Source organism: Arachis ipaensis, chromosome B6 (assembly GCF_059453495.1).
Source record: "Arachis ipaensis isolate K30076 ecotype BB chromosome B6, ASM5945349v1, whole genome shotgun sequence".
NCBI classification, from domain to species: Eukaryota; Viridiplantae; Streptophyta; class Magnoliopsida; order Fabales; family Fabaceae; genus Arachis; species Arachis ipaensis.
Window position 1 is genome coordinate 121,120,190 of NC_142441.1, and position 24,381 is coordinate 121,144,570.

Consider the following 24,381-nt stretch of genomic DNA (forward strand, 5'->3'; position numbering starts at 1 on the left):
CTCTATCCTCAGTGTTTTATCACTGTTCTATCTTCCTTATTTTCGGAGACCACGAGAAGGAGAAGGAAGGAGTTTTATAGAGGGTGACCAGCTGGTGAACAACTACATTTTATGCATGGAGGACGCGCGCGTGCCACCCTTTCTCTTTCTCGCTCGTTGTCTACGAGAGACAAATCTGCAGGAGAGCAACGTTGATGCCAAGCCTTGGACGCGTGTTGCCACTCCAGCATCTCCCCATCGCCGAGAAAGAGCTACCAGCAACTCGCCATCGCCAAGAAAGAACTGTCAGCATTTTGCCATGTCCAAGAAGCCTTCTTCACCACCAATGGGTCCAACTCCAACCCCCGTCTGTACCACGCAACTATACATTACTAAACTGAAAGCAATATATAAAATAATTTCTGGATATATTATTAGCCATTAGACAGATATTTTTATGAAAATAAGTTATAACAGTTGACCGGTTGAACAGAATAAAAACAAGCACCACTTTCAAAAAATGCCGTTTTCTAATTTTTTCTGTTGGATTCTAAAGCAGCAACCGTTTTTTTCCCGGGAAAGAAGCAAACATTGAGAAGTGGACACTAAACTAACAACCAGAGGAACGAGAAGCAAAACCTCTCCCTCTTCATAACGTCACCATCTCCCACCCCGTGCCACGTCATCGCAACAAACCCTATTTGCCATCAGTTCTAGTTAGTAGTTACACTTAATAACTTCACTCTAGCTTAGACTACAGTTGGAAAATAAGTAAATAACAATAAAAAGAATAAAAAAGAATTTAGAGAAGTAGCTTGTATATAAAGTGGGAAAACGTGCATTGATTAAACCCACGAGAGTTGAGCCATTATTTTAAGCTTACTTGAGTCTCAGAAATTAGAGTTTTCATGCATTTGTTTTTTCTCATTCGTGAGGACAAAGAAAGTGAAAGAAAATCAAAGAAACTCATCATGGGAGATTGGGATTTCTGAGTGCACTTCAAGATAGAATAAACTCTAAGAAGCATAGCCATTTCATTGTAACTGGCTATCGTGTATCACCTCGAATACACCACAGAGATCATCGAAGTAGAAGAAGGTCAACAACAACACAAGCTTCCTCCATAAAAGGTTTTGCATCTCTTATCTCTATCTCTTCCTTTGATCATTTTTTTCTCTTTTTCCTTTTGTTTTTGTTTGAACTCCGTTTTCTTAATTTCTTATTCCTTAAGTGTTACTTTTGCAACAAGATTCTGTAATATATAATTATATATCGCTCTGCATCAACTGCATTTGTTATATTTGTAGAGCTTTCTTGTTAAGAAAATCAAGTCAAACTTCGTTACGGCTTCTTGCGCAGGCACAAGATTTGGAAACACAACAAAAATGTCATTGAGAATCATCTTTCAGATCCTTTTCTACTTGCATTTGCTCCTAACAGCAGCCACAGTGATCTTCATCACTGTTTATGGCCTGACCACGGAATCTGGCGGCCAACATTTCCACCCTTTGAAGTGGTACCCTCCAGTTCTAGCTTCGACGGCATGTGGCGGAATAATCGGTTTCATGTGGCAATGGATCACTTTCAGCTACCCAAGAAACGCACTCAAGGCAGCATTTTGGCTAGGTCCCCTGCTAACATGCTTAATGGCTGGGATGTTTGTGTACATGGGCACAGCAACTAGTCTTATAGTGGGATTAGTTTCTTTCTGTTCTGCATTAGCTCAATCCCTCTATGGTTGTTGGGTCAGCCACAGATTCGAATACGCGACGAATATCTTGTCAGTTTCAACAGCTTTTCCACCTGCTAAAACCAGAGTGTTGGTACTCGCGACAATTGTAATTGGAACCCTTTATTGCTGTTTTCTTGTATCCGGGATCGGTGGAGCTACAGCCCTTCAAGACAAATTCAAATTGGCTTTCATTTTCATCTTGGTGATTATGCTGAGCCTGGGATGGACCATGCAGTTTCTCAAGAATGTAATACAACTCACCATTTCAAGGGTCACATATCTGCAGATACTTGGAAATCACATGGATACTTGTGCGGCGCTTCGTGACAGTATCAATCGTTCTGGTGGATGTATTGCCATTGGCTCAATCCTTATCCCGGTCTTCACTCTCTTCCGCAGTTTTGGACGCTTGATGAGTCTACTTGGAGGAGAAGATGAGATCCTGTTTTGCTGTGTTATGGTGCTGGTAAACGTTCTTCCGCAGTTTGTGAACCGATGGAGTTTTGTACATATTGGAGCCTATAACAAAGAGTTTGTGCACGCATCTCGAGATACTTGGGAAATGTTCAATAGCTCTAGAATGTTGCCACTCATAGACTCGGATCTAACCGGAGCATTATGTTTCCTTAGCGGAGTAGCTGTAGGTGCATTTTGTTCTATGGTGAGTGGAATTTGGATCCTTGTGATGCGTCAGAGCTATGCCCTGGAAGTATCCATTTATGCTTTCTTGATTGGCTATTTCGTGGTAAGGACTACGAACTAGGTTACATTTTACACTCACTACTTTCAGACTCTTATTACTCTTTTCATGGATACTGACTATGGTACCGATGTCTTGATGCAGTGTCGATTGGCAATGGGGTGGCTACAGGCATGTGTTGCGGCATACTATGTTGCCTATGGAGAGAATCCGGAGAGCGATCAATTCGACTCAACAATTCCAGCACGCTTGGAGCAGATTCAAGGATCTCAAGCTCTTCTGAACTAAATTTTTTCAGCTGAACATATCTACTGAAGGAGAGTAAACCAACTTAGCTGCAATATCTCCAATATAAAATGATACTGACCACACAGTTGTAAGAACAATTTCTTTTTTGGTATTGTACATAAAGATTTCTGATGCAGGGACGTGAGTAATGATAGTTATATCTACTTGGTTTACGTTGGATGAAACTTTGGTTGAGATATTGTGAATTATAGATTGAGACATAAAAACTATACCTATCAATACAATAAACAAAGAAATCGTCACAAAAGAACTCGAACACCAAACAAAGGAAATTGGGTTGTTATCAACAGAAAAGAAAATACAAATTTAAAAGTTTTCTCATAAACAAACTCAAGATATGAAAATGGCATCACTTTCAAATAGGCAAAAGCGACACCATTTGGGGACAAAACAACTATATCAAAATTCGTAGCAACAATATCAAGTAACGACAATTTCAAGAGTTTCGAGTAGTGACAATTTTAAAGAAAACATAAAATTCTTTGTCACAAACAACATTTCAAACCGTCATTCGAAGCAAATACAGGTACTATCTAGAACAATTAAAATAAAATACAAAATGAGAAAAAGGCAGAAAAAAGTACCAATCTTGAAGAAACACGAAGACGGAGGACACGCCATACTGCAAAAACACGAATGATCCACTTCGAAATACATACGAAATCCTCAAAAGATTCAAGATGGAGAAATCTTGAGTGATGGAACAAAAGTGAAAGAAGGAGAGAAAGCAAAGGTTTTAGAAATGAAAAAGAAGAAAGAAGGAAAAAGTGAAGCATTTATAAGATACAATGGGCAAAAAAGACATTTCGCACCCCTCTTTAAATGTCACACACAGATCCCAAGAAAACTACTGCGTAACGTACTCCATGTCATTAAGGGTGCAACGTTTCAAAAATTTTGAAACACATCGAGCACCCGGCCTCTTGAAGACAGCATACCCGCCAAAGAAAACTGGAGCCACAAATGCTTAAGCCCAACCTTATAAAAGCTCGAACTCAAATAGGAGCATTGATCATACACTAGCCCAAAATAAAGTCATGCCTAATAAGGATAAAGGCCCACCCAAAATAGGTGACCCCTTCTACTTATCTAACCTCTTAAGAGGTCGGGTACGACAAGGAAGTTCAGCTCTACTTATTTAAATAAGTAACTACTTCCCTAAATATCTCCTATTATCTCTACCTCCTCTAAAATGTAGATCTTAATAAATTTTCAAGATAAAGGGAATGGTTATCCACCTATAAAGGCGGAATTACTCCAAAAGGTGGTTACCCACTCTACTATAAATACACTTGATGCGATTTTCACGAACCACAAAACACCAACAAGTGCACCAGGTCATACCAAGTAATAACTCACGATGAGTGAGTGTCGATCCCACGAGAATTAACGGATGAAGGTTGTAGCAGGCTTAGAGAAGGGGGGTTGAATCTATGCCTTCCTTTTAAGTTGCTATTATGACCCCTTTTAAAACAAACTTACAATTCTGATTCTGTTTGAACTCAGCAGCGGAATTTATGAGACAATTTATTTTTGTCTCATAAATATCAAAAAACAGAACACAACAGAGAAGAGAAAAGCTAACACCAGCATGTATCCTGGTTCGGTTGCCTTGTGCTATGCAACTTACGTCCAGTTTCCTCCACAACTGTGAAAGAATTTTCACTATAGTTAACAGTATTACATACACCAATTTCACAGGATTGACCCAATCCTTTCACACTCAAGTTCTAACCTAACTTGACCTTGGCTATGCTAATACCTAACTATTCACTCTTAGTGCTAACCCAACTAAGAAAGGGATACCTCACAGGTACAAGATACAAGACATAGACATACCTAAAGAAATCAAAAAATAACTCTAGGCTTTTCTCTCAAGTGTATCACTCAGCCTTTTTCCACTCATGGCTTTTACTTGAGCTTTCTCACAATGCCTTTTCTCACAAGAAATTACAGAAAGATAAACATAGAAAAGTACATCACAATCTGTAAAACATGAAGGAGATTGACTTCATCAACAACCTCTTTGCTATGTGCAAAACCAGATTTGCAAACCTCAGCTTGAGTTCTTTAGTATTGGCCGAATGCTTCTTTGAAAGAAAGCATTATCCAAGTAGAGGAACTTCCTTTTCAGAGCACAACTCTCAAACTCTGGTTTTCTCTCCTTGCTTCTGAATGAGCAGAAAATCTTCTTTTATCTCCTTGCATGTTGCTGGGTTCTCCTCCCTAGGTCAACTCCTTGAGCACTGTGCTTCACCAACACACCACATCACCTTTTTCCCAGTTAATTCTCAAATTGGAAGTTTGAGTCTGACCTTCTTTCTTGACCGAAAGCCTCATGGAAGCAAAGAAAATTATTTTTAATAGTGAACCCAGATCTAAACCCTTGAGATACTTCTTGGTCCCAAGAAATAATCTTGACCATTGATGTACAGCAGTGGTAAACAGAGATTGCTTTCTTCATTTATCCCAAATCAGGGATTTCCAAGCTGTCTCCTTTTTGCTTGACCGAAGACATTTGAGTAGCAAAGAGAAAGTTGTTCAGTGGTAAACCCAAATCCGAATCATTAATAATGTGCTTTGGCTCCAAGAAACTTTGTGAACCATTGATTTACAGCAGCAGAGATTAAATACTTCTTTCTTCATTTAACCAAAAATGGTATTGCAGAAGATTTGAGATGAAGTGAAGAAAGTAAGTTTCATGCAAATGAAAATAAATCACCTTTTAATTTCTGACTAAGATTAATATGGATTGATGTGGGTGATTAGATCTTTGCTTTATGATTAAGCTTTCTCTTTCTTTCTTCTCTGATAAAAGTAGTAGGAGGAACACAGCTCTCTTTCTAATGTTTTGTTGCTGACCGAAGTAATAAGAGAGAGTGAAGACTTCAATCTTGTATGAGAAGTTTGGTGGGATCAACTTGGGTAAGCATCTCGGGTTTGGGTTGGCTTTCTTCATATTCAGCCCAAGTAATTTCTTTTCTTAACAACTTTGGGCTTCTATTTATATTATAGCCCACCAGCCTTGTTTCTAGTTTTCATCCACTTGGGCTGCTTGCTTTTATATTATGCTGTTGCAACAATTCATTTTAGCCTGCAACACTTAATCTTAAATAATCAGCACAATGTAATTGCAAATAATCAACATTTAATTATTTATTTTGCCAAATAAAATAATGTTTGTCATCATCAATTAATTTAGTTAATTTTTTAACTCAACAACGGATTAAGCAAGTAATAGTCAATCAATTAATCTAGTCAGACAATCAAATTAGGGTTTTGAATAGCTTGTAACATAAATAGCAATGAAACAAGAGTAAACGGTGAGTATTGAAAGGTAATGTAATTAAAAGAGTTAAGGTTTTAGAGATGTTGAAACTTCCGGATCAATACTTTTCACTTTTTCACCTTAATTATGCAAGGATATTTTCATGGCAAATCATTAGTAATCAACCCCTAATCCCTTGGTGATTCAATTTTTCTTTAACATAATTAATTGCTAATCCCTTAGTTAATTGTTTAAAAAAAGAGTTAAGCATGTTTACTAATTTATAAACCACACAATTCGTAAGAATCTTCCCTAGGATTTTATGTCACTTATCAAATCTAGTTTCAAAACTTAAGAGTTGTGAGAATTGGTTTTCAATCTTAATTCAATTAATCAACTTTATCAATAAATTAAGAGAATTCAAGTCATAGAAGAATTGTTTTCCAACACATTCAAACTCTTTAAGATGAAGAACGAAAACCTATTCTTGAAAAGATATCAATGCATAAATCAAAGGTAGAAAAATCTAGTATATTAATCTATGGAATCAATAGAGCTCCTAACCTTAACCGAGGAGAATTAGTCACTCATATTTTTCAGAGAATCCTAAATTACGAAAAGTAAATTGCCAGCCAAGAGAGAGTAAGAACCCTTTTCAGTGTATCTCACTTCTCCTTAAATACTAACCCTAATGAAATTCAAATTCAAAACTTAAACAGAATCAAAACTAAACCAAAATCAAATCTAACTAATTAATGATTGCATCCAGTAAAATTTTCAATCTTCTCCTCTTGTAAATCCTCAATTAATGCTGTGATTAGTGGGTTTGAGTTGAGCCTTGAAGTGACCAAGTGAATGATGACAAATTTGAAGATTTAGTGGCTTGAATTGGAGTCTTGGAAGATACTCAAGATCCCACGTCTCACGTGAGATCTCAGCGTGCAATGTGAGATCTCAGTGTGCAACCTAATTCCCAACCTTAATCCATTTTGCTCTCTGTTTTCTCTATGTACCACGTGAAGAAGCCCACATTGTACGTGGCCTTGAATTTCTCTAATTGTAGCATCTGTTTTAGTTCTGGCGTGGCACGTGAAAAATCTCACATCCCATGCAAAAATGTAGTCGTGCATATGCATGCATCATGCGTACGCATGATTGCTCAAATTCTTCTTGTTGTGCGTACGCACGGGTCATGCATATGCACGATGGTCACGTCTTACGTGAAAGCCTTCACGTCCCACGCCTAGTCTTTTACGCACCACGTTGGAATGGGGTCTTGCGTACGCATGAATGTGCAAATTTCACCACTTGTCCGTACACATGGTGCATGCGTACGCACGGCTCCCTTTTTGGCGTTGTACGCCAACGCTCTCACGTCTCACGTGAAGTGCCTTAGTTCCCCTAGGAGTGTGTCTTTAATTGGCGTGGAACGCTGCTTTCTCCACGTTGCACGTGAAGCTCTCTGTTCAGTCCAGAGAAGTTTCTGTTTGCTTCTCCATTTCTGTTCTTTGTTATTCCTGGCTTTTTTCTTCTTTAATCTTCATCAATTCTCTTCTAAATTCTCCTGTAATCAATAAATGCATACTAATTTAAAGTATTGCTCAATTAATCATGAAATCAATGCTTATCTTGCAATAACTCTTAGTTTATTGAATGGAATTCTAAGAGAAAAATACTAGAAATGTGCACGCATCAACACTGACACCCCTTAGGTATATTCAAGTCCCAATCTACTAAAAATCTGCTTAAAACCCTTGCTAACTTAAGCATTGGAGTCTCTTGCAGGTACCATCCCCCACTTTCTCATGAGGAACTGGACGGCGACATCTCAGCACCAGCACAAGTCGGACACTACCTCAAAAAGAGTTTGGCCCTCACGTTCAGACCCAAATCACCATTTCAAGTAACCCTCGGAACACATTCTAAAAAAAATTATTTTTACATAACTAATATATATTTTTTGTGTTTTACATTCTAATATTAACATTCATACATTATCTTAATATTAATATTACTAATTAAATTGTCTTAACATTAACACTTAAAATGATAAGAATATTAATAACTTAAAGAAAAAATAACACTAACAATAAAATAAATATATAATCATATTTTCGCTTATCGTGACTCTAATTTTGATCTCATTTTACTACCATTACTACTACTATAAACCACTACCACTACTCTGTCTTAAGTGTTTTATTACTGTTCTATCTTTCGTATTTTCGGAGACCACGACAAGGAGAAGGAAGGAATTTTATAGAGGGTGACCAGGTGGTGGACAACTACATTCCATGCATGGAGAACGCGTGACACCCTCTTTCTTTCTCGCTGTCTACGAGAGACACAGCTGCAGGAGAGCAGCGTTGAAGCCAGGCCTTGGACGTGTCGCCACCCCAGCATCTCGCCATGGCCGAGAAAGAGCTATCAGCATCTCACCATCGCCAAGAAAGAACAGTCAGCATTTTGCCATGTCCGAGAAGCCTTCGACACCACCAATGAGTCCAATGTCTGGCCCAAGCAACTATACATAACCAAACTGAAAGCAATATATAAAATAATTTTTGTATATATATTAGCCATTAGACAGATATTTTCATGAAATAAGTTATAGCAGTTGACCGGTTGAACAGAATAAAAACAAGCACCACTTTCAAAAAATGCCGTTTTCTAATTTTTCTGTTGGATTCTAAAGCAGCAACCGTTTTTTTCCCGGGAAAGAAGCTAACATTGACAAGTGGACACTAAACTAACAACCAGAGGAACGAGAAGCATAACCTCTCCCTCTTCATAACGTCACCATCTCCCGCCCCGTGCCAGGTCATCGCAACAAACCCTATTTGCCATCAGTTCTAGTTAGTAGTTACACTTAATAACTTCACTCTAGCTTAGACTACAGTTGGAAAATAAGTAAATAACAATAAAAAGAATAAAAAAGAATCTAGAAAAGTAGCTTGTATATAAAGTGGGAAAACGTGCATTGATTAAACCCACGAGAGTTGAGCCATTATTTTAAGCTTACTTGAGTCTCAGAAATTAGAGGTTTCATCCATTTGTTTTTCTCATTCGTGAGGACAAAGAAAGTGAAAGAAAATCAGAGAAACTCATCATGGGAGATTGGGATTTCTGAGTGCACTTCAAGATAGAATAAACTCTAAGAAGCATCGCCATTTCATTGTAATTGGTTATCGTGTATCACCTCGAATACACCACAGAGATCATCGAAGTAGAAGAAGGTCAACAACAACACAAGCTTCCTCCATAAAAGGTTTTGCATCTCTTATCTCTTTCTCTTCCTTTGATCATTTTTTTCTCTTTTTCCTTTTGTTTTTGTTTGAACTCCTTTTTCTTAATTTCTTATTCCTTAAGTGTTACTTTTGCAACAAGATTCTGTAATATATAATTATATATCGCTCCGCATCAACTGCATTTGTTATATTTGTAGAGCTTTCTTGTTAAGAAAATCAAGTCAAACTTCGTTATGGCTTCTTGCGCAGGCACAAGATTTGGAAACACAACAAAAATGTCATTGAGAATCATCTTTCAGATCCTTTTCTACTTGCATTTGCTCCTAACAGCAGCCACAGTGATCTTCATCACTGTTTATGGCCTGACCTCGGAATCTGGCGGCCAGCATTTCCACCCTATGAAGTGGTACCCTCCAGTTCTAGCTTCGACGGCATGTGGCGGAATAATCGGTTTCATGTGGCAATGGATCACTTTCAGCTACCCAAGAAACGCACTCAAGGCAGCATTTTGGCTAGGTCCCCTGCTAACATGTTTAATGGCTGGGATGTTTGTGTACATGGGCACAGCAACTAGTCTTATAGTGGGATTAGTTTCCTTCTGTTCTGCATTAGCTCAATCCCTCTATGGTTGTTGGGCCAGACCCAGATTCGAATATGCGACGAATATCTTGTCAGTTTCAACAGCTTTTCCACCTGCTAAAACCAGAGTGTTGGTACTCGCGACAATTGTAATTGGAACCCTTTATTGCTGTTTTCTTGTATCCGGGATCGGTGGAGCTACAGCCCTTCAAGACAAATTCAAATTGGCTTTCATTTTCATCTTGGTGATTATGCTGAGCCTGGGATGGACCATGCAGTTTCTCAAGAATGTAATACAACTCACCATTTCAAGGGTCACATATCTGCAGATACTTGGAAATCCCATGGATACTTATGAGGCGCTTCGTGACAGTATCAATCGTTCTGTTGGATGTATCGCCATTGGCTCAATCCTTCTCCCAGTCTTCACTCTCTTCCGCGGTTTTGGACGCTCGATGAGTCTACTTGGAGGAGAAGATGAGATCCTGTTTTGCTGTGTTAGTTCTTATATGGGGATGGTAAACGTTCTTCCGAAGTTTGGGAACCGATGGAGTTTTGTACATATTGGAGTCTATAACAAAGAGTTTGTGGACGCATCTGGTGATATTTGGGAAATATTCACTAGAGCTAGAATGTTGCCACTCATAGACTCGGATCTAACCGGAGCATTATGTTTCCTTAGCGGAGTAGCTGTAGGTGCATTTTGTTCTATGGTGTGTGGAATTTGGATCCTTGTGATGCATCAGAGCTATGCCCTGGAAGTATCCATTTATGCTTTCTTGATTGGCTATTTCATGGTAAGGACTACGAACTAGGTTACATCTTACACTCACTACTTTCAGACTCTTATTACTCTTTTCATGGATACTGACTATGGTACTGATGTCTTGATGCAGTGTCGATTGGCAATGGGGTGGCTACAGGCATGTGTTGCGGCATACTATGTTGCCTACGGAGAGAATCCGGAGAACGATCAATTCGACTCAACAATTCCAGCACGCTTGGAGCAGATTCAAAGATCTCAAGCTCTGCAACTATTCTGAATTAACAATTTTTTTCAGCTGAACATATATACTGAAGGAGAGTAAACCAACATAGCTGCAATATCTCCAAGATAAAATGATACTGACCACACACTTGTAAGAACAATTTTTTTTTTTGGTATTGTACATAAAGATTTCTGATGCAGTCATCAATCGTGATTTGTGACAGATATTTCTAATGTGGTTCATGATTTTGTGTGAATATATTCCATAGAATAAACAGACAGATGCATGTCAGTATTGAAGTAATAAAGAATTGACACCAGTCATACTAATTTTTAGTAAATAACTTTGATGAAATACACCATAAACTTATTCTACATATTGATCATTAATTCATACGATATTCTTCTCAGAAATAAATCAACTATATAACTTTCTACATATGATATAATCATCTGTGCAACAAATGAAAGCTTTAGTCCTCATAGCTGAGAATAAATATTATAGCCAGAGCCTTTAGATCGTTGTCGGGAAGCGAATCATGAAAAGAATTTAAGTAGATGCCTTAGTTCCCAGTCACAACAAATAATTGATTTGTGAAAAAGAATAATGATGACTCACAAGCTATACCAAGCAAATATGTATACGGTGCTACAACGAAATACAAGGTATCAAGCTCACATCATTTTGGTCCCAGATGACCCCGTCCCCCGCATTCCGTACACATCATATTACCTGTTCCTCCACAACCTATATGGTGAAAGTTATCAAAGTGAAAAAGGGTTTGCAACAAAGATTCTCAACAGACAATTCGATATTAATAATTAATAAGCACACAAGTGTTTCAACATAGAAATAAGTGGAATGTCGCATCAAGTTCATCAACTCATATATGAAGCTTATTTTAATTAATGTCATAACCTCTCTATCTATCAAAAAGTTTTAAAACCTTTTAAATATGGATTCGTTCAAACCTCTTAGATGCCCAAGTCACAACTCGTCAACCCCAAATGGTTCATCTAACAATCAACAAAGTGTAGAAGTTTCAACTATAAACTGAAATTAGCCATCCATAAGATCAAGTAGATCCATCAAGAAAATGCTTTTATTTATCTTAATAAGAAAACTACAAGATGCAGCAACGGTTGAACACGAGGTGTATGGAAAAGAAATTCGGCAGCATATGAGATATCTATGTTTGCACCAGAACATACCTAAGCAACGAACTTTGACAATTATGCCCTGGCTTTCCAATATGGAGTCAACATATAGGCCAGAACCAGCACAAGTGATGCAAAGCACAGCACCTTTAGCTTCGCAATCAGTGCATCGGGGATTGTTACCGATATCTTTCTCAGTCAAAGATAGTCCAACAGGCTTCTCAATTATTTCTTCTGGGATGGCCTTATCATAGCAAAAGAGAGATTCAAGATTACTCTTGCGTCTGTTCTCATCTGCCTTCAAACTTGACACAGACTGAAACAATAGGAAATAGTTATCTATGAGGTACATTAAGTGCAAACCAAACTTCTGTATGCAGGTACTCTGGAACACATTCTCAAATGTGAATGAAAATCCGAGAAAGGAACATAATCCCACATTGTAATACTTCATCAGAAAAGTTATGTAGCTTTTACAAGGTATTCTCCCTTCCTAGGCTTTACTACTGATGTGTAAAAAAATAGCAGGTACAGAAAAATGAAATTTTGCAATCAAGATTTATTTACTACCATGTAGTTCTCAGGTTCTAATAGCTCAAATATGGTTTAGGCAAACTGTGATTGGATTTCAGAAATAGAACCGTCGTTTTTCTGATCATAAGTCATTGAAGTGACCCCATCCCCCCCCCCCCCTTTTTTTTTCTCTTTTCTTTCTCTAATTTATTATTCGTAAATGGCAATCCTACGAGACTTTTCCAATAGGTATAGTTGATCGAATGACTTATCGAATATGAAAAATAAGCAAAAACCAAAAGAAAAAAAAAGGTTTCCATTATAACAAGAAGAATAAATCTTGTCCCATTAGATCAATCTCCATCTAACCTAAGCTTCTCTACCAGCCTTCTTAATCACTACCCAAAGACTATAACAATGACAAGGAATTCAGCGAAATTCGTTCTACCCTAAATACTAAATACACCCTTAATAAATAAATACATAAACAGACGTATTACAACAATCAAGCAACTCTTATTTAATCGTTGCAATAGCTCATAGAAATTTCCAGCCCAATCCTATAGTAATTAAGTAAAGTCCATAGGGATCATTTTCACAATAAAATTCTCAATTCTGGTTGAGTACTTGTTGTTTGGTATTCCCCTAATTTTTATTACAGTTTTCTACGAGTGGCTATATTTTCGCTAGCAAATCCAACACTTCAATAACTATAATTTTCATTACAATTCTCGTAATAGAAAATATATATGATCCAAAATAAACGCAAAGAATCGAACAAGAACCTAATTGACTGGTGACTAACCATGTTGGAGGCGCAGCTAGAAATGGAGCCATTGCGGGAAACGGCGTGAGTTGTTATGTTATTCGTCAAGCTTGAAATGGAACCATTGGACCGAAAATTGATCAGCGTTCTCTTCGTAGGAATCGAAACCTTCACCACCGAAGCGTTCGGTAAAGAGACCAATCTCGACGACGTCGTTTGCAGTGTTCCTGAAGCCATAAGCACACACACAGAGAGAAAGAGAAACGCCTAACTTTTTCTTCACACAACTGTGTTACAATATAACACTTCCTTCCTCGGAGAAATCGTGCGTTTTCGTTCGCTTCCGCTTTTCGTTCCTCGTAGTTCACGAAGCAGACCCGGATGGGGAAGTGGATCTACCATCCTCCCCGAATTATATGTCCGAAGTTCGGATTCAGTTTATGGTCCTCGACAAAGCCCAGTATTAATTTCAAAATTATATTGGGCTTAAGACCCATTTTTGTTCGAAGCGCCTCCAAAAAATATGGGTTCCATTTTCCAATTGAAGCTTGAAGATTTTCAACTACACCTGACCCAAGAAAAAAAAAATTTTTCAACTACACAATTTGGAATTGAACTTTTTGCTTCAAGGTATAGTTCTAGGGCCTTCGCCTCCGGGAATTTGGCCGCCGGAAATTTGTGATTTCAGAAAACGTAGGAGATGATTGACTGATCTTGGAGCTAGTAATGATTTCAACGCATACGCATGCTTAATTTTGTTGGAAATGGCAAGACCAAAAAAAACATTTGGTGCAAATGCCAGATCCGTTAGGCATTGTTTTTGGACATCCGTTAGCCATTTCAATGATTTCATTTGTGACTCTTAGTTGGGCTGAGGAACGGTTGCAATGTTAAAATTTTGGAAAAAGTGACAAATTATTCCTTCAAGATTTACGACAAATTAGTCTAAAAAGAAATACTAACGAAATTTTTTATGATAATATACATAGATATATTACCTCTATATTAGTCTCTATGATCAATATAAAATATTTTAATTTCAACATAATTTGTCCATGTATGTTATTATAGAGGATTTCATTAGTTTTTTTTTTTTAAACTAATCTATCTGAAGTGTAAATTTTTACAAATTTATTTATTATTTTACCCAAAATTTTGTGGTTCTTTATTTCTCCTATGAACTATTTTTCAATTAGGCCTGTCCTTAGAAAATAAAAATCCAACAAACACATTTGTCTCAAAGAAAACAAAAATACACTTATTTTCTTTCCTTTTATAAAATATCTTTTTTAAATGAAAAAATTATTTCACATTTTAATAGGTTTTTTAAAATAACTTTTAAATATTAAAAAAATTGTTTCTATTTTTTTAACAATAAAACTAGGTATTCAAGCATTTTTTAAACTAAATCTCTAACTAAGTTATTATGAGTTTGCTTTCTCTTTCTTCATCTCCTCCTCCTCTTCCTTCATTATAATCGTTGTCGTCTTCTTATCTTGCAGTTTCTTTCCTCAACGTTGTTGTTATCGTTACTGTTGCCACCGCTGTCTTCTTCTTCCTCTCTTATTTAATTTTTTTTCTCCTCATTTTTCTTTTTCATCCTCCTTCGTTATCATCTTCTTCTTTTCCTATATATATTCAAAAAACTATAGCACAAAAATTTTGATGCACAGCACAAATTTTTGAACAACCACATTTCCAAAACTTTAATACTCAACTAACAAAATATGTACATTACATAAATTTTGGTACACAACATAAAATTTTATTCTCAAATATCATTAGAAAATAAGATCTTTTTATTCTCAAAATTTTATACTTTTATGTCAAGTGAATTCTTTTTTAATTGTGAATAACTAATTTCTTTTGAAAAATAGGAAAAAAAATCTACAGATCAAATTTTGCTATAATTTTTGTTAGCATTTTCTAAATATTTATTCAAAAATTGGCACAAAAATTTAGATTAAATGGATTAGCTGTTTGTTAAATACGAAAGCTTTTTGTCACTTATAATAAATATAATTTATTGATTGTTTTTGTCGCATTTTCAAATTATTCAATGACTGTTTTGTCAATAACTTTTTTCAGGGACATTTTTGTCGAAGAGGAAAAAGAGATCTCCAGAGGAAGAAGACTTAGTAACAAGAAGCACAAAAAAAAGTCAAGATGCATGGCATAGAACAACCAGATGTGTGTATGGAGTAGGAGCCCCCTGAGGCTATAATGGAAACGAATGAGAAAATGTCAGATGCTGAAATAGTACTAGAAACCACCTCCACTCAACTACTGAAAGTCTCCTATAGAGATAGATTGGTTGGTGATGGCCTGGAAAAGCTAAACCTAAAGGACATAGTGGAGATGGTGGCAGAAGAGTACATGTCAGAGAGTGAGTCCTTGGATTTGAATCTTAGTGATCAAGCTCTCTTCAATCCTAAACCTAACATTGAGGTCACTTTTGAAGAATATAATAACTAGTGTAGGCCATAGAAACAGGCCCTAATTGTCAAACCTTTAGGGAAAAAAATTAATCTGCAGGCCATGGTACGATGGATAAACAAGCGGTGGGCTATAAAAGAAACTACCAGAGTGATGAATTTGCAAGGAAATTCTTTCTGGTTAGATTTTCTAATCAAGATGACTACGCGCATGCCTTATTTGAAGGTCCTTGGATGATAGCTGACCATTATTTGTTAATTCAAATATGGAGACCTTTGTTCATGCCTCAAGAGACGAAAGTCCAAAAAGTGGTGGTTTGAATTCGTATTCCTAACCTTCCGGCAAAACTCTATAATAGATATTTCCTATGGAAGGTGGAAAAAACTTTGGGGACCATGCTTCAGGTTGATGAGCTCACATCCATTCACTCGAGAGAAAAATTTGCGTGAATCTGTGTAGAAATTGATTTGAGGAAGTAATTGATTCCATCTTTTACAACTTTAGGAAAAGAGTTTTATTTGGTATATGAAGGTTTGCATCAAATCTGCTTTAGTTGTGGAAGATACAGGCATAAGGTGGACAATTGTCCAGAATTGAAAAAGCCGGACACAGGAAAAAAAATCAGTTCAGAATGGTGATGATAGTCAGAACTACCACAAGGTGAACAACAATGCCAGCGGCAACCAGAAGCTTGAACAGAATCTTTAGAATATGCAAAAAGGGAAAGAGAAAATTGGGGGAGAAAATCCTGGTATCATTAATGAAAATTCCAAAGATACTGTTGTTGACCCACACCAAAACTAACCCCTCCAGCTGTCTATTCCAATAATGGATCGTGCTCAAACAAGTAAAGAAAGCCCCTTTGGCCCATGGAAGGTAATCAGAAAAGCTCAAAGGAAAAAGAATAAAAAAATTAATGAGACAATTAACGTCAAAGATAAGAAAGGGTATGGATCCAGATTTAAAATCCTGAATTAGGAAAGAGCAAGTGACGAGGTTGAGAAAGCTAAGGTAGGAAAGAATCAACCTAGCTAAGAAAAAAATCAACCTAGCCAAAAAAATGTCAAAGCAGCAACCAAAAAGGAAATGCAGCCACACACTAGGGAGGAATCCAGTTAAAGGAATGCCAAATTTGGATCTAAACAAAGCACAGAAATATTCCCATCAGACTCAAGAATAATGATCAAAGTAAAACAAACCAGGCAAGCCAAGTTTCAAACAGAAGTAATAAAGGAAAACAGCAAACTCAACTTTCGTTCTAGGAAACGTATCAACAAAATCAAATCTATATGGCAAAAAAAGTTGACAATCATCAAGAGTGCTTGCAACAGTCCAGCAGGCTTGGTAAAGACATTTACAGTAAACAAATAGAAGGACATATCATCTCCACTAATGAAAACTTGGACCCTAACTCAGCTCTACTCATATCTAAAATTATGGAGGAGGCAACGAAAGGGGAACAAGTTAGCACTTACAAAGATGAACCACCTGAACAAGCCGACGCCATAATTGCATCTACTGATATGATTACAAAGATGCAGATGCAGAATGTTGTTCCTCCCAATGGAGTCAAATCAGAAGTTAACTCTGTCCAAAATATGGAAGCTTGATAGCCCCCTGTTAGTCTTGGAATATGGAATTTCTTCTCTCTTGTTTAATTTGCACAGGTCAAAAACCGTTGCCAACGCGTTGCCTAAAGTTTTAGGAACGATTTTTCAGTCTACGGTAACGGTTTTTGACCGTTGCGAAAATCCTTATTTGTTGTAGTGTTGGGTTTCTAGTTTTACTTTATTTTTTTATATTGTTATGATGAACATAATTATTTGGAATTCTAGAGGAGCCTCTGCAAAGGGGTTTCATACTATCATATCATATTTAAATTTTAGATACAAATCTAGTTTGTGCATCCTTTTGGAGACTCACATATTTGGCAGGAAGGCTGAGAATGTCATCAAAAGGCTTGGCTTTGATGTTTCGTGTGTAAGTGAGGCTGAAAGCTTCTCAGGAGGAATATGGGGTTTATGGAAATCGACTCTTTGGAAGGCTAAACCAATTCTGGTTCATAAACAACTGGTCCACCTAGAAGTTCAATAGGGAGATGAGGCTCCTTGGTTTTTCACTGCCCTATACAGAAGCCCCCAGGTAGCGAACAGGAGAGCACTTTAGGAGATTATTGAAGACATTGCAAAAAATTTAACTGGACTTTAGTGCTTAGGGGGAGACTTCAACTCAACTCTTACTCTTGGTGACTCAGGGGGTTCTTCCAACCTATCCATAGATACTAGTAGTTTTTTAAACTATATTAATAAGTGTGAACTAAATGATTTAGGCTTTTCAGGGTCTCCTTTTACTTGGCAAAGGAATAATATTAAGAAAAGACTAGACCGTTTTCTTAGCAACCTTGATTTTACTAACCGTTTTAAAGACGTTGGGATTAAACATTTTTCTAAACTTAAATCCGACCGTCTTCCTATTTTCCTTGATTTTCAGATGGCTACTCTAGATGAGGGCTACAAACCGTTTTGGTTCCTTGCTTCGTGGGTCCTTCATGAGGACTATAATAACCTTGTTAAAAGAAGTTTGGACAATAAAAATAGATTTACTATGAATATTTCCAATTTCATGCATGAAGCTAAAACTTGGAATAAAGAAGTCTTTGGCAATATTTTCAGGAAAAAAACAAAGAATCCTATCAAGATTGGAGGGAATCACCTACAGTCTTTTTTTCAATCCGAATCATTTCTTTGATAAGATCCAAAAGAAGCTCTGGCAGGAGTATGAGGGCATTGTAGTGCAACAGAAATTCTATTGGCAACAGCTATCAAGGAGTAACAACATCAAGTTTGGTGATAAAAATACTAGATACTTCCATCAGAGAGCAAATGGTAGAAGGAAAAGGAATAAGATAACAGCCCTTAAGAATGATTCAGGAGAATGTATCGATAATGTTGAGAAGCTAAAGAGATGGGGGGTTGATTTTTTCAAGATCCTATACTCTATGGATTCAAACTACAATCTTTTTCCCCTATCTGGCTGTTTTCCTAAACTTGTTAGCTGGGATTATGCTGATATTTCAAAAGGGGTCTCTCAAGAGGAAGTTAAAGCTGCCATTTTTGATATGAGAAGCTGAAAGGCCTCAGAAAGTGATGGTATTCCAGTAAAATTTTTCCAGTAGTCTTGGAATATTATTGCTGAATCCCTCACAAACTGGGTGACATCTATTTTTCATTAACCCATAAATATTAATGAAGTTAACCAGACTCCTATTACAATCATTTCTAAAATTTTTGTACCAAAAAATGTAATTCATTTTAGATCTATCAGTCTATATAATATTTGCTAGAAAATGGTCAATAAAATTATTGCCTCTAGACTTAAAATTTATATGCATGTGCTTATTTCTAACACTCAATCTAATTTTATTTCTGGTAGAATAAGTGCAGACAATATTCTAGTAGTACAGGAGGTGGTTCACACCATGTGTAATAGGAATCAAGGAAAAGGAATCATGGCTATAAAGATCGACCTCGAGAAGGCCTACGACAAGTTAAACTGGAATTTTGTGGTGGATACTTTAAAAAATGTTGGTATCCCAGAAGGAATCACTAATGTCACTGCCCATTGCATTTCTACTCCCACCATGAATCTCCTTTGGAATGGATCACCCTCTGAGACGTTCTCCCCAACAAGAGGGATTAGACAGGGAGACCCTCTCTCACCTTATCTTTTTGTTCTTTGTATTAAGCATTTATCCCACCTTATTAATAAACTAGTTGCTGATAAAAAATGAGAGCCAATAGCTCTTTGTAGAAATGGACCTAAAATATCTCATCTTTGTTTTGCAGACGATTTGGTTCTCTTTGCTAAAGCTTCTAGTGAACAAGTGCGAACAATTAAGGAGACCTTACACACTTTTTGCGAGAGCTTAGGACAAAGAATCAGCTTCCACAAGTCTTGTGTCTACTTCTCTAAGAATGTTAATCATAATATTAGGCATCAATTAAGCAAGAGCTTAGAATGACCCTGACAGCTAATCTGAAAAAATACCTAGGAGTACCCTTGATCACGGAGAAGTGTAACCAGCGTCATTTTCAGTTCATCCTTGACTGCATGCAAACCAAGCTATCTAGCTGGAACAAAAAATCTTTATCTTTTGCAGGGAAATACACTCTTATCCAATCGGTGTTATCAACCATTCCTAGTTACTGCATGTAAACTATGAAGATCCCTATGACGGTTTGTGATAAAATAGATAAACTCTATAGGGACTTCCTATGGGGCAGTAGCGAAGATGATAGAAAGGTCCATCTCTTAATTTGGGAAAAAATATGTAAACTAAAAGAGGAGGGTGGACTAGGGATTCATAGGGCGCAGGAGACCAATCAACTGTTTCTTATGAAACTTGCTTGGGACCTAATCTACAAAAGGAATTTTCTATGAGTTCAGGTGATGAGAGCAAAGTATGTGGGAGAAGACAGCATCATACCCAAAGTTCATAAGAAGACCAACAGCTCAAACGCTTGGATTGGAATAACAAAGGTCTAAAAAAAATTTCAAGGGAACCTAATTTGGAGAATAGATGACGGAAAAAGTATTTCTTTTTGAAATAACCATTGGATCCCAAGAATTTATAAATTAAGAGACTTAGCTACCATTAACCTCGATAAAGAAATGCTTAGAGAAAGGTTGTGCGATTACATTAGTTCTCAGAATACTTGAAATTGGACAAAAATTAGTCAGGTTTTGCTTGAGGATATTCTAGAGCACATTAGAATTTTAAAATCCCCCAATCCTGACATTGGAGCAAATACTATGGGGTGACTTCTAGTAGCAGATGGTAGATTTACAATTAAATCAGTCAATGAAGCTCTTTTCAGCATGGTTCTGAAAATCGAACCGGACCGGCCAGTTCAACCGGGTTAACCGGGAACTGGTCAGCTAACCGGTCCGGGTAAGCCTAGAAACCATCTGGCAAAAAACTAGTGAAAAATCAGTCGAACTGGCGGTTAACCGGTGAATCGGTAAAACCGTCCAGTTTTTAGAGGATTTCTGGTTCAGGAATACACCCTCTAAAACGTCGCCGTTTTATGTATAAAAATTAAAAAAAGAAAAAGAAGAAAGGCAAGTGATGAAATACTTTGAACCCTAAATCACCAATTCAAGCCACTTATTTCTTCTCTCTTCTCTAAGAAGTGAGAACCATTGTAGCCACCACCACCAATCGAGCAGCCCACAGCCACCGCGTCTCGCAGCCTCCGCATCCCGCAGACTCCGCGTCCCGCAGCCACAGCAGCGACGGGTTTGATGTTGGGAATAAGACACCATTCCCCCTTGAGAAAACACCTTTGACAGAGAAATAAAATAGACACAATCATAACACAAGAATTTAATGTGGAAACTCCAATTACCGGAGAAAAAACCACGGCCGTTGTCAAATGACAACCAGAGAATATCACTATGTGAAAATTGTTACAACACATAGACTTCTTTCTCTCTAACACCGGCACCCCAGTACACCCACACTCTCTCAAAGCAAATATCTAACTACACCTCACAACACTCTCTAATCAAAGAGTACAGAAGAAAAGAAAAATCAGATACAAGCTTAAAGTGTTTTTGACTGGTGCAAAAACAAATGGAGAACTTAGCCTCATATTTATAGCCTAGGCCACCCACTCCATTTGCTATCCTAAGCAATGTGGGACTAATTCAACCAAATCCTAACAATCTCCACCTTGATTGAAATAGTCACATATCTTCAGCTTCCATTGTCAACACCGACAATTCTTTGCTGCCATTGTCTATACCGACAATCATAGTTCAGAGAACTATCATACTCCACCATGAAAGTATACTCACTTGGAATTAGACCACTCCAAGCATTTCGCCTTAGTACAGATCGAAACCTTGCTGAAAATTCATGGTGCAACTTCCAAATTGGCTTTTCCTGGAAGTTTTTCAGCCATCGACCTAACTCCGCCACACACCTTGCATCTCAACGCCAACCAATGCCCGTGTGCAATTGTGGACCCGATTGCCACAACTTATCCTTATCCATGGCAGTGCGGCAATACCATGAGGATACTTCTTGTCTTCTAGAGAACATCATCTTCTCTCATAGAGAGAGCAACCAGAGATCTTCTCCTTCAACGCCTTGTGCAAACCTGATTGTATCAACACATCCTTGACTTGTATTTGCCACAAGCCAAAATTGATTCTTCCATCAAATTTCTCTATTTCAAGCTTCACAGCACTTGAATATCCTGACATTGTTGCAACTGTATACTGGAATAGTATAACTCAACTGTACACTAGGAAGGGTCCCCAGGAAAGAGAGGTGGGTCACAATGGACACACTTAAATACCAAGTCTTTCCTTAGCCAAAACCATTCCAAAATGAACTCTCACAGTGTCACACTGCCTGCCTTCTAGTAACAACAACAGCAACCAAAGATCAACCTCAAGCCACAGGATAAAATTCTTTTCTGATATGGAAGGTCAGACTAGGCTGCAACCACAGAGCATACTAAGAATAAATCCCACTGAACCGAAGCTCTGATACCACTTGTTGGGAATAAGACACCATTCCCCCTTGAGAAAACACCTTTGACAGAGAAATAAAATAGACACAGTCATAACACAAGAATTTAACGTGGAAACTCCAATTACCGGAGAAAAAACCAAGGCCGTTGTCAAATGACAACCAGAGAATATCACTATGTGAAAATTGTTACAACACATAGACTTCTTTCTCTCTAACACCGGCACCCCAGTACACCCACACTCTCTCAAAGCAAATATCTAACTACACCTCACAACACTCTCTAATCAAAGAGTACAGAAGAAAAGAAAAATCAGATACAAGCTTAAAGTGTTTTTGACTGGTGCAAAAACAAATGGAGAACTTAGCCTCATATTTATAGCCTAGGCCACCCACTCCATTTGCTATCCTAAGCAATGTGGGACTAATTCAACCAAATCCTAACATTTGACCACCGCAGCCTCCACCGCGTCCCGCAGCCGGTAAGTAATACTCTGTTATTCTATTCCTCCTCGCCGCCTTCTGATTTTCTGTTTCATGATTTTTTGATTTATTTATTTGCTGGATTCATGATTTGATTTATTTGTTATTTGTTCATGATTTACTTGTTTGCTGGACTTCATGATTTTGGTTGCTAAATTCATGATTTTTTGAGGTTATTTGGGATTCATGATTTGCTGTTTTCTGAAATTATTTATTTGTTTTTGATTTTCTGAGGTTATTTATTCATGATTTATTTGTTTGCTGGACTTCATGATTTTGGTTGCTGAATTCATGATTTTCTAAGGTTATTTTGGATTCATGATTTGCTGTTTTCTGAGGTTATTTTGGTTGCTAAATTTATTTATTTGTAAATTTGTATGTTACAGATGGAACAATCACAAAGTAACCCATTAAGAAGGAGTAACATTTTGAAGGTCTAAATAGGATCAATGAATTGAAAGGAGAAGTGAGTTTCTCATCCATCAAGAAGTAAGCTAGTAAATGATGCATAGTTGTTACTTTTTATATATTATGCATTACAAAGAAGATACTGATAATGTTTCCAAGATGAATAGGAGTCAAAATCATCAAAACATATTTTTTCCTTTATCTAGAGGAGTTATTTCATGTGCTGCACATCCTTTATATAATGCCATCGTAATTGAATCATGATTGTTAATTTAAGATATAATAAAGTATTTGGTATTTAATTATTGACAGATTTCCATTGTTTACAAGTCATATGACAGATTTCCTTTATTTTAATGTGGTTTACATATTTGATTCGCCTTCATTGTTTTTGTTTTTAGCCATTTGCTTGTCTTTCCTCTTTTGATTGTGAATTAAATATTGCAGAGGATCATGATGAGAGTATACCCTTTTATTAAACAGGAATGAGAGTGTTGTTCAATATTAAGTTTCCTATTTTTCTGGAATTAAACAGGATCATGATGGATTGAAATTTTTAAGTGTAAGTGTAAGTTTGTGATTCTAAATTTTCTGAGTTTTATTGTTGAATAGATTGAAAGGTTGTTGTTGAAATTTGCTGTAACTCTAAATTTTTTTCGTTGCTGATGGATTGAAATTTTTAAGTGTAAGTTTGTAATTCTAAACTTTTATTGCAATGACCAATTTTTAGTTTTCTGCCTAGCTTCTTCTTTTATTGAAGTTCCTCCCAGATAGTAGTCAGTCGATACTCAGAAAGCAGAGATAAGATCTCTAACCAGCTTTGAGTGTTGGGTTACCTTTTTATGGACATTGTCTATTTTGGAATAAATTTTAGACATAGATCATTGATTTAAACCAACATCTTATTCTGTACTAAAGCATTCTCTGAGTTAAAAGATGAATTTTTCTGTCGATTATTTTGTTATAATTTAGAACTTAGTTAAAAAAATTTTATTTTATAGAATTTTAATAATTAAGAAATTATTGAATTTGTATATTTAAAATTGTATATTGAATTTTTAATAATTATATTATATATTTAATGAAACTCGTTCAACCCCGGTTGGACTCCGGTTGGACCATTGAACCATTAAACCTGTCACCTGACCGGTTCAATGGCCGGTTCGATTCTCGCAACCTTGCTTTTCAGTAACAAGGAGAATAATAACAAGTTACACAAATTACTTTGGAAAAATAACTTACTTCAACATTTGAAAATCTTCTGTTTGCTCCT

At 36.9% G+C, this 24,381-nt stretch overlaps 4 protein-coding genes across 4 annotated transcripts; 3 read left to right on the top strand and 1 right to left on the bottom strand.

Annotated features, from left to right (window-relative positions):
* The first annotated feature begins 115 nt into the window (after positions 1-115).
* Positions 116-2,726, top strand: LOC107647194 (uncharacterized). The gene is given in 3 exon segments (XM_021104736.2): positions 116-346; positions 1,287-2,456; positions 2,556-2,726. Coding segments are annotated over 3 exon segments (1,572 nt in total).
* A 6,743-nt stretch (positions 2,727-9,469) lies between these two features.
* LOC107648347 (protein PNS1-like) lies at positions 9,470-11,144 on the top strand. Its single transcript, XM_021104737.2, has 2 exons — positions 9,470-10,612; positions 10,712-11,144. Exons 1-2 carry the CDS (start codon positions 9,470-9,472, stop codon positions 10,856-10,858), a joined length of 1,290 nt encoding a protein of 429 aa, XP_020960396.1. The 3' UTR covers positions 10,859-11,144.
* LOC107604783 (DnaJ/Hsp40 cysteine-rich domain superfamily protein) lies at positions 11,134-13,649 on the bottom strand. The gene is made up of 3 exons (XM_016306474.3): positions 13,280-13,649; positions 12,016-12,277; positions 11,134-11,551 (listed from the first exon to the last, which is right to left on the bottom strand). Exons 1-3 carry the CDS (start codon positions 13,475-13,477, stop codon positions 11,484-11,486), a joined length of 528 nt encoding a protein of 175 aa, XP_016161960.1. The 5' UTR covers positions 13,478-13,649; the 3' UTR covers positions 11,134-11,483.
* A 4,653-nt stretch (positions 13,650-18,302) lies between these two features.
* On the top strand, positions 18,303-18,806 carry LOC107647195 (uncharacterized). The gene has a single exon (XM_016351309.1). It carries the CDS (start codon positions 18,303-18,305, stop codon positions 18,804-18,806), a length of 504 nt encoding a protein of 167 aa, XP_016206795.1.
* Positions 18,807-24,381: the final 5,575 nt, after the last annotated feature.